Source organism: Stegastes partitus, unplaced genomic scaffold, assembly GCF_000690725.1.
Source record: "Stegastes partitus isolate 25-593 unplaced genomic scaffold, Stegastes_partitus-1.0.2 Scaffold942, whole genome shotgun sequence".
Classification (NCBI taxonomy): Eukaryota; Metazoa; Chordata; class Actinopteri; family Pomacentridae; genus Stegastes; species Stegastes partitus.
Window position 1 is genome coordinate 15,076 of NW_007578673.1, and position 18,236 is coordinate 33,311.

Sequence of the window (18,236 nt, forward strand, 5' to 3'; positions counted from 1 at the left end):
TTTCTATAAAAAGACATGGTCACAGCATCCATTGGGCCATCTAATCCTTTTCTCTCCTCTAGCCAGGATGTAATGACATCCTCTATGCCACACCAAAGGTTATTCTACCCTCTGACATAAGAAAATGATAAATGCCAGTGGTTATGATATTGAGTCAGCAGGGAGGATTTTTAATGTATGTGTTTGTTTGAGTGTCCGACCTGGGTCTCAGACATGACATAGAGGTAGTGGTGGTCAGAAGAGAAGGCCATGTCTCTGAGGATGGGTCCATTCTCCACAGCCTGGACCGTCTCATACTGAAGGGCACGCGACGAGCCATCTACCCGGATCTGGAAAAACATAGAAGCACATAAAAAATTCATATATTTATTATGCATTTCTAATCACTTTAGCGCCAACATTGTTTCATAGGTATTAAAATAATAACATTCAAAACCTATTAGAAAGCGAGTGAATTTTTGCTGGCGCTGTTATTTAGACTTATTGTGCTAGTGCCAACTGTGCAGAGAGTTGAATTATTTGAATATCTATTGATCTAGGAAAAGAAAATGCTAAGCAATTGCACTCCTTGTCTTAGAAGCAGCTATAATAATTAACATCTGACATGGAGAGAGCGCCCCGGTCAGTGTTTTTGGGGTTTTTTTTTGCATCCTTTTTTGGCGCTTTAAATGCAACAACCAAGCGAATATTAGGTTAGCACTGGTACTCCAGAGGTACCGAAGCATATTTAAAAGCCAGCAACACCTGTTTTATTACAATTTACTTTCACTACGTCTGCAATTAAAATATTTTTACAATTCATTAACAAGTTACTGCAAATTGGACTGTGTTAACTGCTGAAAATATAACAGAAATAAAGAACAACTGATTTAAAAAAACAAAAACAAAACCAAGAAAAACCCCAAAGTGAGAAAGAGTGTTGTCGCCTTCCACAAAGAAGGACTTGCTCATGGAACAGAGGTAGCATTTAGGACAACAAAGTGTGCAAATAGGAACTTAGGAATCATTAAAAAGGTACTTTTGGATGTTATTACTGGCAAAACCATCCAGTGCATACTGCTTGAGGATTTTCCCATGCATCACAGCTTTTACTGCTGTATCTGAGAAGCGACTCTTTCTCGATCACAGTTTGAGCCATTCAAAAGTAATTATGGTAATAAGGCATCTGGGCAAGAGGTGTGGTCTATGGGCCCCTAGGTGAGTTTACTCAGCAGAAAGTGCATGGAATTGGCCCCACTCACCGCTGGTGATGTGATGGAAGTGGTCGGGGTTGTGCCAGAACATCTGCTTACATCGCTTCACATACACACATCCACACACAGGGAGCGCTCCAAATGATCCTTTCTAAATCTGCTCCTCTGTCTCTAATTTTGCAGTAACACGTAGTTCTGACACATTCCTACCCAAGCAACTTTCAGAACCCAGTAGAATACACGCTGACATGCACAGGCCTTTGTGGGCTTGTGGACAGGTGTGAAGCAAGTCTTGTTAAAGTTGTGATGACTCTTGGTAGTTCTTTGTGCTCTTCAGCACTTAAGGGTTCACAGGTAACAGGCACAAACAGGAGATAATTGGACAGGAAGCAGATGGTGGAGCAGACAGGTGAGTCATTTCATGATTAATTATAATAAGCTCATGACAACACGCGCTCTGTATTCTCTCTGTCAGCATATCATAAAAAAAAAAGACACTGCTGGCCCACCCTAAACTAAAGTCTGTTTAAGGTCAAGAAGTCTGACTTGCTCTGACTGAACCATTTGGTAAAATGATAATGAATACAGAGCCGAGACATCTCTTTTAGGGACTGGATTAAAACAACTGAAGGGCACGTACATGTATTTCAGCCTTACCTTGTGAAATTTATTGTTAAGAAAAGGCTTGACTATTTGTATGCACCACGGGTCATGGTGTTATGTTCTCTAACTCAAGGTTTTATTTTTTCCATCATCAAGGTGGAAGGATTAATATTAGCTTTAGGATACACCATAGACATGTTCTTTATAGGAAGGGACAATACCAGTCGATTCCGCTTTCACTTTATCCCGCAGAACAGAAAAAGTTCTGCTGGTTCAATGGAACTTTCCTTTGTCTTTGCTTTGACAGTCATCTATTGTATAGCAAAGACAGAAACCTAAGTAGACTGGGTGCAGTTTAAGGACTACCCTGCCCTGCTGTTTCTACTGATATCCAGTTTCACAACATGACATTTCTTTAAACAGGCACCATCTTTCACCCTGATTTCACCCGATTCTCCCCCCGTGTTTGTTTCCCAGTCATTCTTCCTCTCTCGCTGTGCCTCCTGCTTGGCTTGTGTAGTGACCTTGATCTCAAAGAACCATGAGTTCTTTTTATCAAAGCCTCACACACTTCCACTGGGAACCATTGTATGCACTAGGGTCAGTTGCAAAGAAAAGAACAGAAGGCAAATAGGAGAGAGAAAGAAGAGAAGAAAGTAAGAAGAAAGAAACTTGCACACGAGCCAGGGCCAGATTCAGCAGGTGGGGTTATCTAATCTGCCCAATTGGGTGAGTTAATTTTAGGTGCTGTGCATATGTGCGCAGTACACGGCATGTGTGTGCATGTGCATGCATGGAGAGATGTGCCTATCAGCTTACCTCCATTGCATAAAGTGTGGAGTCAATTGCTGTGCGAAGTTAAAGGGCTGACAGTCTATAGCAGTGGCTGAATATAGAGTTTTATTGTGTTGGGACAGATCCACAGTCACCAGGGAGCAGACAGGCTTCAAGGGGAAGCTCCTGTATATTATCCCTCAATCTGACCACCAACAAAACAAATGAGCCACCAGGGAGCGCACAGCATGTCCACAAGCATGCAACAGTGGCGGGTTTAGTCACACGGGGACTGGAGGGGAAGACACAAGGGAGGAAGTCTGATTTGAATCAAAGATCAGTGGCCTTACTGCTACAATAATTGGTACATGCAATGTAATAATGTTGACCTGTTCTCTTCTAATCGACACAAGCACGGTCACCCTGGGCTTTTTGGCTTTATGACAGCAGTTACCTTCATCTGCGCGGATATAAAACCTGGCATTTTAGAGGAATAATACTCCATGAAAAGCACTCTAAAATTAAATAAAAAACAAACCTCAGCTGAATGATTTGTATGAATACAAAAACGCACACAATAAATAAAAAGCATACACTGGGCCAAATAATACCTTTATTCCTTAGATAATAAACCAAAAATAATGATATGGTTTGTTATAAAACTACTAATCCAAGATTCATTATCAGCAACAGTAATTATTAATATATCTTAAAGTAATTTTTCATCAGCCTAAAATCATTAAGGCAGCTATGCTGGTGCTAGCCAATATTATCTGATTCCTTTTCAACAGTAATAAAGTGGATTAGCTGCTCTATGCTAAATGGATTACAATGCTAATCTCTGCTATCACATTAGCACTACACAATAGACATGCACTGCCAGACAGACTTCATTTTGCTTCAGACTAGTGGGAAGGTGAGAGATGCACTGGGTCCACATTTAAATGAACACATACAAATTGTTCACACAAGCATTTGCACGTATAGAAACATTGGCATTTCATGCTCTCTCTTTTTCACACGCATACACACACACACACACTCTCGCACGCACATACAGGCCGTCTGGCTGGAGACACTCATATGGTAATGAGGGAAGCTCGTGGGGGGAGAGCGGGGGGGTTTCTGGCACTTTTGACTCAGAGCGCACTTCCACAGTCCTGCAGAATGTGTGTTGTAAATATTTCTGTAGGAGCTCTGTGTGAGTCAGGAGCTTTATGCAAGTAGATCTATGCGAGAGATTCCCACTATCAGCTCTTCTGCAGAGCAAAGTCCTCCATAAGTGACCACCTTGGGCATAACCTGCATCCACCTAGTGGCCATGGTGGGTAACTACACCAGTTCTATCTCTGAATACACAGATAAAGACGGTGGCCTCTGCAGTAAGCCTGCAGTATATGTTAGAAAAACAAAACAGCTTTAGTGTTAAAATGCAGAGACAAACAATCGTAACCTCACGTGCAGATGGTATTTCCTGCCTTGAATCTGTCAATGAAAAATAATGTGCCCAAAGTGACTATCTCCCTCTCTCCATGGGGCTAACAGCTAGCAGAAGGTGTGATACAGACAGGGAAGCCATTCCGGTGTGAAAACCACAGGATTACCCTCGCTCAGATAGCTCGTATTGGCACCATACACCACAAAGGCACATGGAAAGTACGGCACGTCCTCTGAATGTGCACGGAATCCATTTTGCTAGCAGGTAAAATGTTTAAGTATTTATCTAGTAATATACTATGCTGTTCTACAAACAGAAAGTAAGTAAGACCTCTGTTTAAACTATTATGTTGTACAATTCAATCAGTAGAAAAGACATGTATTAAACAGAACACCTAAGAAACAACATACTTTTATTACATAATATTTTCTTAGATGATTACAATGTCAGAATGTATTGTTTGTTTTGTCATGGGTTGAATCAACAGACACCTTACATATCCTCAGTCAATAATGTTGCCCCTCTGGAACCATCTTCTAGTGAAAATTGCACTTTGAAATCCAGTACCTCTAGTTACACATCTGAGAACTTGTATTGATTTTGGATAATCTCTGTGAACTGGTGTGCCATTATGTAGATACTACTTTACATCAAATGGTTGAGATGGATTGTCCACGCTTTAGGACGAGTCTAATCAATCCTCAAGAGACGCAAAAATACTGCTGTAGCAGTGTTAGTGCAGATGATGATTGTGGCTAAGTGCAGGATATGCACAGCCGCAACCCCACCCTCTGGATAACAGCACAATGTGGAAAAAGCATATTCGGAGTACCACGCCATTAGCTATACCCGCTTAAGGCAAATTAATGCTTTCCACGTCAGAGTAGTGGCACAGCGCTGAAAAAACAAAATGATGTTTTGAGGAGAAGCTGTGCAGGTAGATTCACATTGATCCACGTATTTTTAATTCATCATCACCATCAAGAGTTCTAATTGAAGTAGTGGCTCAGAGACTTTGGAGGCGCTTTGATGTGTACATGCTTTACATCGATGGTGCTTAAACACAGTGGTAAATTCTGAATTCTATAGAAATCTTATACTGTGTCAGCCCTTCAGAGGGGAAGGCAACAAGCTGCAGGCTATCCTGTGCTCTAGGTTTGGCACACTTTGAGAATAATCACAGACACAGTGCTAAAGTCCAAAGTGCAAAGTCACAGCTAACCTTTCAGCCAGATCTACAGGAGATCAATGTGTATCCTTGTAGTGTAAATGGAACCGCGTGCACATTTCACCGTCTGCATTAGTCAGGACACACAAATGTGAAAACCATGAAACAGCTTAGAGGGTTACAGGTGGGCCAGCTGGACTCTATCCTATCTAACAATCAATCACAACACAAACGAACTGATAATAATTTATGCTTACTGTCGCACATAACCATTTAAAAATCACCAGTTACCATAACAGGCATGTCTTTGGATTGTGAGAGGAACCTGAAGCACTGGTAAAAAATAAAAACATATTGAAAGTGTGCTTTCTAAATATTACAATAACTGAAGGGGACAAACTTTGTGGTTCTCAGTATCACCGGTGAAAGAGACTGCTAAACTGTGTCCTTGCCTGCTATGGCACGGATTGCAAAGTGGCAGAATGAAGACTTGTCACACAGAGTTGCAGTCTGTTAAGCATGGCACACACACTAACACACCATGGCTGGAACACATACCATGACCAACATGCTGCGAGTGGAAGCCAGAATAAGCTGCTGACTAAAGTATCACTACGGTCTGACATAGGCCATGCAACCACAGCGAGGTGAGTGGGCCGGAGCAGAATGTCATCCAAAGTCACACAGCATGCTGGGAAACTTAAATTTCCACATTATTTGTGTGAGGAATTCCGCTAATCCTCTGAAACGCACACATGGGCAAACTCAAAGTCCATGCCAGCCTTTCTGCAGCTAAAAAGGGTCATGAACCTTTTTTTCTGTTGGATCAAAGTGATAAAAAATGAGGCTGGTTTCAAGCGTTGACAATTATTCTCCAGATTTATTGGTAAGATCAGGAACAGTTGAAAGTCATTTTTAATTGAAAACTGGACTAATGGTATGTCTTCTGGATGCTGCAAAACTAAATTTCTCAGTTTAACTTTTAATTATAATGCCAGACATTTTGACTGCATTCACTTTGAAATTTTTGAATAGATATTTGGGTTTAAGGCTGCTGTTGTTGCTTGTCTTACTGAACAAAAATAGCATTATATTCCTTGAATGCAGCAATCAAACTACAAAAACAAGAAAAACTCACTTGTCCTGTGAGAATTCTTATTTATACAGTAGTAGTGTGACTTTACTGTTAATTTGGAGCAAATGTAAGATCAGCTACTATCATCAGGGTCATGTGAAATCAAACATATCTGATCTTCACTTATCTGTCGCTTGCAAGTTGTTTACAAGGGCTGTCACTTTTTACAAACCCGTAACACATTTCGGTGATTAAATGTCCCAACACGAGACAGAACATGTACATCGAATTCTCCTGGTGTCGTCTCTTTAAGGTCTTGTGTCTTTACCTCGCTCAAGATATCAATCATGAACGTTTTGGCCCGGAACGAGCGCAGCCACATGCCAAAAGGCGGCGTAATCTGACTTGCCACACTTCGCTCAGGTTTCCAGCCTCTTTGTAAAGCCACAGCAGAGTGTTAGGTATTCAACCAGGCAAGGCAGAACATGCATTAAGAGCCTCGAAAGAGACATAGCCAGACAGAGACAACGGAGAGGAACATTCGCTGTGAAAGAGACAGGAAGAAAAGAAACAACGTATCGGCACTACATAATGGCAATGTGTCTTTCCACGCATTCTATTCATACAGACAGCAATACAATGGTGGCTGTCTGATTGCCCAAATCTGTCCAGCTCACTGAAACATATGGCAGACAGAGAGAAAAGAGGATGGGAGGGGGAAGAAGCTAGCAAGAATAACAGAAGGAATGGGGGCTAAGAGGCGGACTGGCTCCATCTCTCAGTGTCAATCAATGACAGAACAAACCCTCCACTTCCACATTCAGTGCCTCAATATATAGCTTTAGGCAAGATGGACTGGTGCAAGACTAGTGGGTGAGTGTGAATGATTTGACATTAATCTGAGGGTATTAATGAGGATGTGGCACACAAATGTGGGATGCCAAGCTGGTCTTGTAGCATTGCTGCAGTAAAGAATCCCATATTATCCGCTATTCTTTGCCAGCATTAGATATTAGGAAACCACAAAAGACAAACACGTGTTTTTATTCCAAGAGGAAGAGGCCTGGCCAGGAAAGAACGATGCAGTTTCTAGAAACACATACTGTAGATGACACATGAATGACTAATGCCATGGTATTTCTACACCTACAATGTCTTTCGGAATAGTATTTTATATTTTATGACAAGCTACAATGGAATCATCACGCAGTTATCCAGAAGGTACAACACTGACTCAGTGCTTTACTGCTTTCCGTTATGGAAGTAAAATATTCATACAGTTCATTAAAGACACTTTTAAAATCCCCCTTCTTTCCTTCCTTCTTTCCTTCCGACTCCACTCCTCTCGCTATAGGAGGATGAGTGGGCAAAAAAACCCCACAGAGTGGAACTGAACTCATTCTATGCTTTAATTCACTATTCTCTGTTTTATGTTTGCAATTAGGCATATCTGCTACACAGCAGGATTTTAATTAATGCCTTTCCCCTGATGCCTGCGCTGTGAGGGAAGGTGCTTTGTGGGTGCAAATCAAGGAAATGTCATTGTTAGAGGGGAAGTAACTACAGAGATTTGTGTCGTCAGTGTCAGAACTGTGCAGAAATATGACCTCTGCAACGGCCCTCCTGCTGAGTTTAGTTTTATTGAGGCTAATCTTCTGTAGAGGTTTTATTTTGGTCAGGTAGTTTAGCAATAAGAGGTTAAGATAATTTATGTGGAAAAAAGTTGCATTATGGAAAAAGTTGTGTCCACAGCTTCCTAAAAGCTCGGAAAAAAGTTGACTTGCATCCTGCTCATGAAAATTCCCAGCATCACTACATCCCATTTGTTTGGTCACGCTGATGTCATGGCATTCATAATTCATGGAACATTTTGACAACTGGCCAAGATAAAAACATTATCAATGTCTGAATCCACTTTCTAAATATTTTATCACACAACAGTTTTAAATTGGAGTTTTATACAATTTTATTTCTACATTTTTAACTTTCCCTCCTGAAGCGGCCACTTCAGAATTACCTAAGGAAAAAGTATTTTTAGTGTTGTATTAAGAAACTGCAGTGTGGAAATTGTTTGTAGCTGTAATTCAGTGTGTTCGTTGTCTTGCATCTAAACAAATACAGTGTTGGATGTGCAGATCGATTTGCTGGTTGTGACATATTAGCAGCTCTGCAGAGAAACAGAAGAGAAAAACTAAGGAGAAACATTGAATAAGAGAATAAAACTGGAATAAAGGTAATTTTGCATATTTGACCTATGTTTATTTCCATATGTGCTACTCTTGCAAATATTTTTTAACCACCTCGCTCACACCTGGGATGTGACACTACAGCAGACTGAGCCGCAGGGGGACCCCTGGTTCGGTGACTGACCGTTGTGGCATTAAAGGTGTGGTACCTGTTAGCCTGCAGGTCCATGCAGCCTACTAATCTAACCTTATCCCCCTGCTGAGAGAAAGAGCAAGCAGAGAGGAGAAGAGAAGGACAAGAATGTTATTGTGAGGGATGATGGTGTTGGACGTGAAAGGGGACAAGTGTCTGGAGGCTTCCCAACTCATTTCTCCCCCTGCTCTCCTCTCCTCCTTCAATCTCCCCTATGGCTTCAAAGGGTGAGTGACAGGTTTCCCTGCTATCATTGCCTTCGCTGCTTAGCTGCCTTAGAGCACTGTGACCAGGCAGGGGGCTCACAGCTCAGCTTTTGTTACTCATTTCCCTCCTCTGCTATTGCCTTTGCTCTTTCTCCATCTCTCTCTCTCTCTCTCTCTGCTATTCTGTCTCAATCTTTAAGTCATGAGGTTGTCTGAAATACCTGCAGACTTGTGGCCAGTTCAGTCTTGAGAACATTTGTGACCTCTTGAGTTCTAATGACTCACTCACTTTCTCTCATTTGCTTTTATTCTGCAGTTCTGAAATTTCCCTCCCACTGTCTTGTTATGTTAGTTTCAGACTTTCTCCTGTTGCAGCTAAAACAGTATTCTGAACGTTGTCTTCTCTCTTTTTGACTGTGCCGACACATGTTTAGACTGAAAACCTTTCTTTTCATTTTTCCTTGCAAACCCTGTCGGTATATGGTTACTGATGGTGCCTATCTTTTTCCAGAGATAGTAGAATAATGACATTTTCTATAGTCTAGTCTAGACCAGGAAGGCCCCAACGAAGAACAAAGAGTTCTTTCCTTCATTAACTGCTCCATGCTTATCCCGTTCAGTCGCTTCTTTCTGTTCACATGGTCATCATCGGCTTCTCAGTTTTGCCATTTTTCATCACAATATGCATCATTCCATCACTTTAACTGTTACTGTCTCATTAGAGCCAAAGCAGTGTGTTAGAGGTGACAAGTAGAGATCTCCTGACAGACCTCATTTAGTGTAGACAAATACCTGGCCTTGCTGAGAAAACCCATACGCACATTCCTCTTTCAAACCAATTATGTCCTCTACTGTCTTTTCTTTGTTAGTCCGTTTTTCGGCAGTGATAAGAGCTGCTGTTCCCCCAACTGCTGTTGCAGCTACTGGCTGGGCCTCAAGGACCCCACAGAGGCAATGGCATAATTTGAGGGCATATCACCACCTGTGTCTCTATTAGTGGCGCAAACCGGTAGCAGTGCTACAGAGTGGTGTGCACCCCATTATATTTTGAGACCAGAGGCCACTGTGTGAGAGCTAAAAGGCTTTGGGAGCCATTAATGAAGTCAACATGCTCCCCAGAATAGTGAGGGCACCAAATCCGCCTATTGTATCAAATCAAGCCTTTCAGGTGACACAGCAGTGCACAAACTCAGAGCTATGGATGCAGTTCATTAGGATGAGTGTAGCTGGCAAACTGTTTCAGTAGGCTGAACAGCATACTGTATAATCACAACAATATTATACTCAGGGGCCTGTCTTTTGTGTGTGTGTGTGTGTGTGTAGGTGACAGAAAGGAAAAGGTTGTATGTGTGTTGTCCAAGCATTTGCAGGACCCAGGAAGCTGGACATATGGCAGAGCAAGAGGCGGCTAGCTTTGATGTTAGAGAAGCAGAAGGAAGAGGAAAAAGAGGAGATGGTTGAGGAGGAAAAAAATGAAGGAAATATCCATTTCTTTCTTGCAGTAAATTAAATGAATTCACTTAAGGGACTATTTTTGTACTGTTTTACTTCAGTATTCACTGATGAGCCAAAACATAATGACTACTGCCGTCTAATAGGCTGCTGTGCCACCAAAATAACTTCAATCTACCAAGACATCAAAAAATCATCAGGACTAAACAAGACATTGAAAACATTAGCTAGTTTCAAGTGGGATCAGACTTCTTATAGCTCATCCTATGAAATCATATCAATGTTTTGATCCGTCCATTTGTTTGTAACGTTTTAAAACTTGGTTAGGTCTTCACACCATGCCACTTTTTTCAAAATACTGACTAAAACAATCAAGTGTTTCAAATCTGCTTTGTCTCTTGAAATGTCAGTATATTTGTCTTTTCTCTATGGCAACCAATTATGCAGTTTGCTCTCCACTCCTGTATTTATCACAACACTGTTCCCTAATTTCCCTGCCTACTTTCCTCCTACGACTGGCTCGCAGCCTTTGGGCAGAGGAACTTTGAAGCCAGAATTTCTGGCCAATATTTAGAGAGCATATGTACATGGAAGATTGTTTGGGAAATTAGTTCAGTCCAGACGAAAGAAGCAAAAGACCAAAAAGTCCCACATGTGCATTATACACTCAGTTACAGATACTTACAGGCTTGCTGTGAACTTTTGAACTTATGACAGTGACATGTGGGTATATATCTGACGCAATACACGGTTGTCACTGTCAAAGATGTCCTGCTATGTCTCCTACAGGTGGCTGTAATGCACCAAGAAGCAATACATCAACAAAGGCAGGGAAGAAAATGAGTAGTATTAAGAGAATAGTTTTAGGCACCAGATATGTGGTCAGGTTGCTCTCAAAAATAATGCAATAAATCTTTTTTTATTTGTCCATTAACTTCATAGTGCAGTAAACGGAGAAAAACGACAAATCAAACTGATATTTCTTCCTTCTCTCTTTCTTTATTTCCTTGTAAACATGTGCACAGCTTTAGCACAGAGGTTATTTCAAGCATACTGGCGAGCTTGCAGTAGTTGCACTATAAATTTAGTCTGTCTCTGTGTCTCCATCTCTTCATGTAATCACTGTCTGACTTAATAACATTGAGATCAAGCCTCTATGGGAGCCACACCATCTTTTGGAGGACTTCTTGTTCTTTTTGGAGCTGAAAGTAATTATTTATGACTCTGGCTGTACATGTGGGATTTCTGTCATGCAGCAGGAGGAATTTGGGAATAACCAGAAACTTCTGTCATGGCGCTGCAGGTTAAATAAGAGTCCAAACACCTACAGTGCCTAAACCTTTTGCATACTAATGTATATAAAAACAACTCTGCAAATGTTTCATTAGAAAGAAATTGGACTGAACACCTGTTAGACCTGAAGGATGCACACAATGTATTATGGTTAGTAACATTCAATGTAAATAGTTTGTTTACTAAAAAGCTCCACACAGTGCTATTCTTTTTTTAACGAGTTAACTATGTCATGCTTCCTTAACTGTCAATCACCAATGTATCCAACCATGGAAAAACCTTAGATCACCCTTACACAAAACAGGCGTATAGCTGTCTTCAGGAACCTAAGATGAAAATGGGCTCTAGATAAAGGTCTACTGACAGACTTTGATCAACACTCACGGGATCACTCACAAACACCCCCAGCATGACCTTTACCCGTCTCTATGCAACGTTGTACTTCACAACCCAAGAACAAAGGTGTATCATTTCATCTAAACGGGGTAGGCTTTTTTTCTCTTGATTGGACCATACCCTGCTTCCATAATTGTCAATCAGCAGCATATCCAACCAGAGTGGCTGCAAAGGGCCTGGTCCCTCTACTGATGTCTAGGTCTGATAATGGACAAATAACAGGCTCTGATCAACTTTAGTCAAGGAGAAGGGATGACTTTGAGAACTCTGTCATCCCTTTTTACCAGACCACGCTTGTCTTTGCAGTTATCTATCGGTTTCTTTTACTGCCCATCAGCCTGTCCTATTTTCTCTGGTCAATTCTAATCTTCAGCTTGTTTACCAGAGCAAACAAAGCAGTTCATTGACTTTGAGAGCGTGGATGGTTTCCTGGGAGTTAAGTGCAAATACATAAATGCACAAAGACACACAAACTCATCCGCATGCAAGCACAAAGAAAATGCCAAGGAAGACAAAACAATCCCTAACTTTTCACAGTTCAATGAAAAATGTGGGAAAAGAAAGTGTAGCAAAGGGCAAGACGTGGGGGAAGACGGCAGTGTGTATCAGAGTGTGTATGCAGGTGTGTGAATAATAGATGGGGAGCTGAGAGCCAGACGCTGTCTGAGAGCAGACATCACCCTGGATCCCGTTACCACACACTGCCATCAGAATAACTCTGGAGACACAGGCACACATGCACACAGACACACACACGCCTAGAGTTCAAGCACTAAATACGTGCACAGTCCGGTGCGCACACAACCACATACACATCATGACCTTTCTGCACTCTGGTGCTCCGTTTCTCAACACAACACTATCTCTGTCTTCAGTCTCTGGTCAGGTGTAATCACAGAGTCAAGTAACATGATCTCACGATTGGAATTTGAAATCTTCTTCAAAAAGGTGAAGGTGATGAAGTACACATTTTTCAAGCAATTTTTCTGAAATAAGTGGTATTCCACTGGTGTGCTGATACATGCGTTCACATATTAAATCTATGGATCACTGACTGCGGCTGAAGACCACACACACTCATGTATTCATAAATTATCACTGGTTCTACTACTGCGGACCAGAGTGTGTATATGTGTTTGCACTAACGTGTGTATGGGAAACAGTCATTGCTCTACCCTTCAGTTTTATGTTGTAGTGATTTATGAGGTTCCTACCAAAGTTTCTAATTAAATAGGGAAGCACCTCACAACCAATTCCTCAGAGATAAGCAGGTGCGAATTTCTGTGTTCCCTCCTTATTGTCTGCCCAAGTGTGTTTGTGTGTATGTGTGCATTCGTCTGCGTGTATATTCCCGTGTTTTCAGCCCCAAGGGCGCTTCCTTTTTCTTTCTCATCTCTCCTCTTTGCCTTTATTCCTTTATTAAACAGACTGCCGCACTCCCTCTATTATACCTGTTTTCCCACTGAAGTGAAAAATTGCATTGCTGGTTTAGCAGAGAGAGAGGGAGACAGAGAGTGAGAAAATGAAAAACAAGGAGAGTGGGGAGGACAGGGGGAGCAAGGAATAACACTGCACTAAACCCTTGAGGCATGTGTTGATTCACCAACTGCTATAATAATGGAAACATTGCAGGAAAGATGATGAGAACGAGAAAGAGCAAGAAGACTAAAGGCTAATGTCCACCGAAAATGGCTTGGATGCATTCCACGAAGCCTGTGTTTGTCGGAACAAATACTTAACTGCTTGATATAATGGTTTCGGTGCCCAGCAGTCACAGAGGTTGTGCATGAGCAGACATCCGTAGTGCTATTGTCTTTGCCTCATCGATAACGTCATGCATTTTATCCACTATCTGCATAAATTAGGCAAAAAAATACTCTAAGTAAAATGATTTAAATATAATGTATAACATAATAATAGCAATATAGACACACACGCACACGTTAACCCCTTGTTGACATACTGTAGGTATATACCCAATATTTGTACCCAAAAGGAACAGACTAGTTCCCTTAAGTCACTTTTATTTTCTCCTCTCCTTGTCTTATTCTCGCTCCAAACAACCACCAGAGGCTACAACATTAATCACAACACCATTCCATTTCTATGTCTCGCTGTATGAGGTACAATACCTCACCTTGAATTATGTCTGACACACTAGAAATATATCACAGGCTAAGGCCCTACTTTAACTTTAATACAGCAACAGGGTTTTTTGGGCTTGTCAGAAAAAAAAAAAAAGATGTATAACAATGAGTGACACTTATTACCTAGTGGGGGGGCAGTTGCTTTGAATTTTGTGATATAAGATAAATAATGTATTCAATTAATTTCAAGAAGTCAGGGAGCCTAGAAAAGGATTCCAGGCCTGGCCATGCACTCCTGGAGGAAACCTTCGTCTTTGTATTATTTTCAAACACATTCCCTCCCTTATACCGATGGAGACATCCTAACTATATCCTATCCCTTTTACTGGCTCTGTGGGAGGTTTTTCTAAAATTAGCACTGATTTATCAAGGGAGCACATTAGAGTTTCACGCCCATGCATTATGCGATAGCATAAAAGCAGTGCATTGTGCATGATAATGGAGGTTTCACAGTGGGAGTCAAATAACTTCACCCAATAAATAAATGAGCGTGTTGTTTCAGGATGGTTGGTTATCTAATCACAAAGACAAGGGAGCAGATAAAAAGGCATGCAAGCATGTTCAAATAAAAACGATTCCTTTGCGACTACGTTTGAACGTGTTAGCATGTGGTATGTGTGAGTTTGTGTGTAATTACAAAGACTCACAAAATGGACACTTTAGCTGCTATAGTGTGAAACATAATGAACATAAACAGTTGGTGGAAAGCCATGCAATGTAACCCTCTCTCGGAAATTGTGTTCCTAAATTGTTTTCCCAATTAAATTCAGGTTCAAGGTAATGAAAAGTTTTGTTTCCTTCTTTTTGAATGAAGTGAGACATTTCTAAACTGTATCTGAGTTGGCGGGAGATGGTTGGGGTGGATGGTGGGTATACAAAGCACAGGCTGGCTTTCCCCTCTTTTAGATTCAGGTGTAAGCTTGTGCAATCAAATCAGTTTGGTTAAGGTTAGGAAAAGATTGTGGTTCCCATGATATGTAAATAAACACATTGTGTCTCAGGTCCTCGTGGATGTTTCCTTGTGAATAGAAATAACAGTACAATGACATTTTGGCAGAAAAAAAAGTCAATAAATACATTACTTGGAAATTACAATAATTTCTTGTTAAACTGATAGAATATGTAATCTGGTTACAATTAAGCTGCTGAATAAACATTTTTGTTGTTGCAATTTATTTGTAAGGGTGTGTAATTCTGCATAAAAGGGCTGTGCAATCAAACCATACAGACAACTCTATTCTGGGTTGACATAAATGCTAATCTGTCAACGCACAGTCCCATAATTTGTTCTCTACTTTCCTCTGCAGATAGCTGATTTAAACTATGTGGATAATTTGACTTGGCTGAAGTGACAGTCATCACAAGTGCATCTAATCACCACAGTCATTCTCTGGCGTACTTCTCCCACTCTGCACTCTGTTTGTCTTTCTTTGCCATTTCCTCTCTTCTTCTCCACCTCTCAGTCTTATTATCCACATTCATTTCTTGCCCGTCTACCTTCTCTGCCCTTTTACGGTATTGCAAACCGAAGTATGACGAGAAAACAGGCAACCCATGTGCCACTGTCAGAGCGGAGCAAGCCTGAACGACAGAGAATAAGGGACACAAAGAGAAGAGATTGAGAGGAACTGAGACACATCACCTGCAGAATGTTAGATAAAGATGGCTGTAAGCTGCACTAAAACTTGAAGACAGATAAAAGTTCATTCTTTCTCGGGGAGAGACAGAGTGAGAGAGGAATCTAAGAGGATATTTGGTGAATGGGGCCTGTCAGCTTGCATTGCGCAGAAATCCTCTTATACCTCAAAATTTCAATTAGGTGGGGAAGCGTTTCGGTGTGGTGCGCTCCTCTCATTCTGCGCAGGAAGTACAAGGTGCATGAGGTGGGATTTGTCACAGCAGCGACAGGCGTCCTCCACCTACATTATGATTCAAAGAACACACACACACACACACGTACACACACACACACAAAGAGTGCTCCCCCTTCCAAATGCCAAAGCCATTTCGAGTGACAACAGTGGTACACTTGATGCTACTTCAGTGTTCAGTGAGCAGTGTTGCAATTGAGTTTGTTCCACTGAAGAGGATCTGAAATTTAAACTCCACAGGTTTGTGTTGGGCTGCTGTCATCTGTGTGACAGCTACAATTACACTATGTGTCAACCTCTCCGAATGACACTGACTTACAGTAATTACAATGCCAAATGTAACAGCCCATTTTCATGGTCTGTTTTCATTTAATTCCCTCCTTAGTGTTTCGCTTTCACTTTGCATCGTCTGCCACCATCTCACTTAAAGTAACACAAGGATACAAAAGTCTACTTTGGAGGCATCCCTGAAAATGAGCCCTGCAACCGCAATCCCTGAAGACCGTGGACATTAATACTACTTTTTCTTCGTTACAGCAAACACAGAGTGTATAAAATCGGACACTAACACAAAAGAATGGACGAAGAGTTTACAGAAGGTGTATAAAATGGGGGAAAAAAATATCTACAAGACAAAACTATAACAAGAAAGTAATGCAATCTGTTTTTTATTGATCTTATTACTCACCTTTAGTTTCATTTCATTGCTCTTTCTTTTTTTCTTTCTCTCTCAGTTCTTTGTCTTACTTCTGAAACTGAATTTGTAAGATCATTCAAAGTGTTGCAAGTAAATCAAAAGAAATAAAGAAGCTGTCGTAAAATAGTAAAACAAAGTTAAACATCTATCTGATAAAAAGTACTACACTAAAACTAACTAAACTGTTACAATCCATACTTATTGAGGCTTTACAAAACAGCATGGAGGCCAAAGAGGACTGTGATACAGGTGGATTGTTTGATTTAAGGAAGAACTTATTGGAACTGAAGTTTTGTTTTTTGTTTTTTTTTAACGTTTTCTTCATTTTGTTTGGTTGTGATAAAACTGCTCGCCAAAGCAACATGGCAGAAACACAGCTTCAAAAAAGTCTAAATTCTGATCGACTTTTAAATGAGTTAAAACCAAAAATAATTAAATGAAACTATCTAAATAGCCCCTCACTGATACTAGCAGGATCAAAATTGTGATGAGCTAGAATTATCTTTAGGGTAAAGCCAAGTACATCTTTTTTTAACGTCTGGCAACACAAAAAACCGTCCTCGGTTACGTTAGAAGGATCCTTATATATTCCCTTTTCTTCTCCAGTTTATTCCACTTCCTGGCAAGTTTACTCTAGCAGTTTTCTGTGTCTCTCATCCTCTCACTATTCCAACTCTCTTTCCACCAAGCAATTTACCAATTTTGCAATCTAACCCCTCAGCATTCTTTGCAAACTGTCCATTTTGTTACTCCTGTGTCCCTTCTTCCCACAAACCCTCTCTTACTCACTCTTTTGCCCTTTTCTTTCTCTGCCTGTCTAGCCCTTCTACTCCTTTCTTTCCCTAAACTCTATCCTGTCGTTCTGTTCTCTCACCTTTTCCCCCCTCGCTGTATTCCCAGCTTCCCAGCTGGCTTTCATCTTCCCCAGGTTAGATTACTGTAAAGCACTGCCTGTCTGCCAGCATTCCTGAAAGCTTTTCATCTCTGCTCTGATTCATCTGGGGAGACAGAGAGAGAATGGAGGAGAGGGTGAGGGAAATAGAGAAAGGGAGAATTGCAGGGGATGCTAGCAGACAGAGGGACAGAGAGAGAGCGAGAGAGACAGAGAGAGAGAGAGAGGAGGAGAGAGAGACAGCCTGTTGTGCTGCGACTATGGATTTCAGCGCCTTCAGTGGTTAACCTGCACTGCACACTGCACCATGGGCTGATGGGAAATTTCCCTGCTGGTCTCTTGGCTGTCTGTGAAACGCCCACTCAGAGCTGAGAGCACACCTCACTGGAGACACACAGATATGCTCACACATGCATGCGCGCACACACACTGGCAGAAGCAGCGGAAACATTATACGCACGGCATGCACGACACAAACTCTATACACGAAACACTATAATCTCAACACGCAGAAAACACCACAACAAAATGCATAACCCTAACACAAGAGTTAAAATTAAACCAAGAAAAATCCTAAAAAAAAAAGATGAAAGACGATAAAAAAGCACAACTTTGAGTTACAGTGCGTGTCTGTTCTTGCACAAAAGCTTGT

The 18,236-nt window shown here is 41.1% G+C and overlaps 1 protein-coding gene across 1 annotated transcript in view; it reads right to left on the reverse strand.

Moving 5' to 3' along the window:
• The window catches only part of LOC103366396 (plexin-A4-like), a gene marked incomplete at its 3' end in the record, with an annotated part of 155,538 nt that overhangs the window by 13,170 nt on the left and 124,132 nt on the right, over nt 1-18,236 (reverse strand). Inside the window, exon 4 of the mRNA XM_008294104.1 lies at nt 201-329. Coding sequence (XP_008292326.1) covers nt 201-329 — 129 coding nt within the window. The remainder of the gene's footprint in view (nt 1-200; nt 330-18,236) is intronic.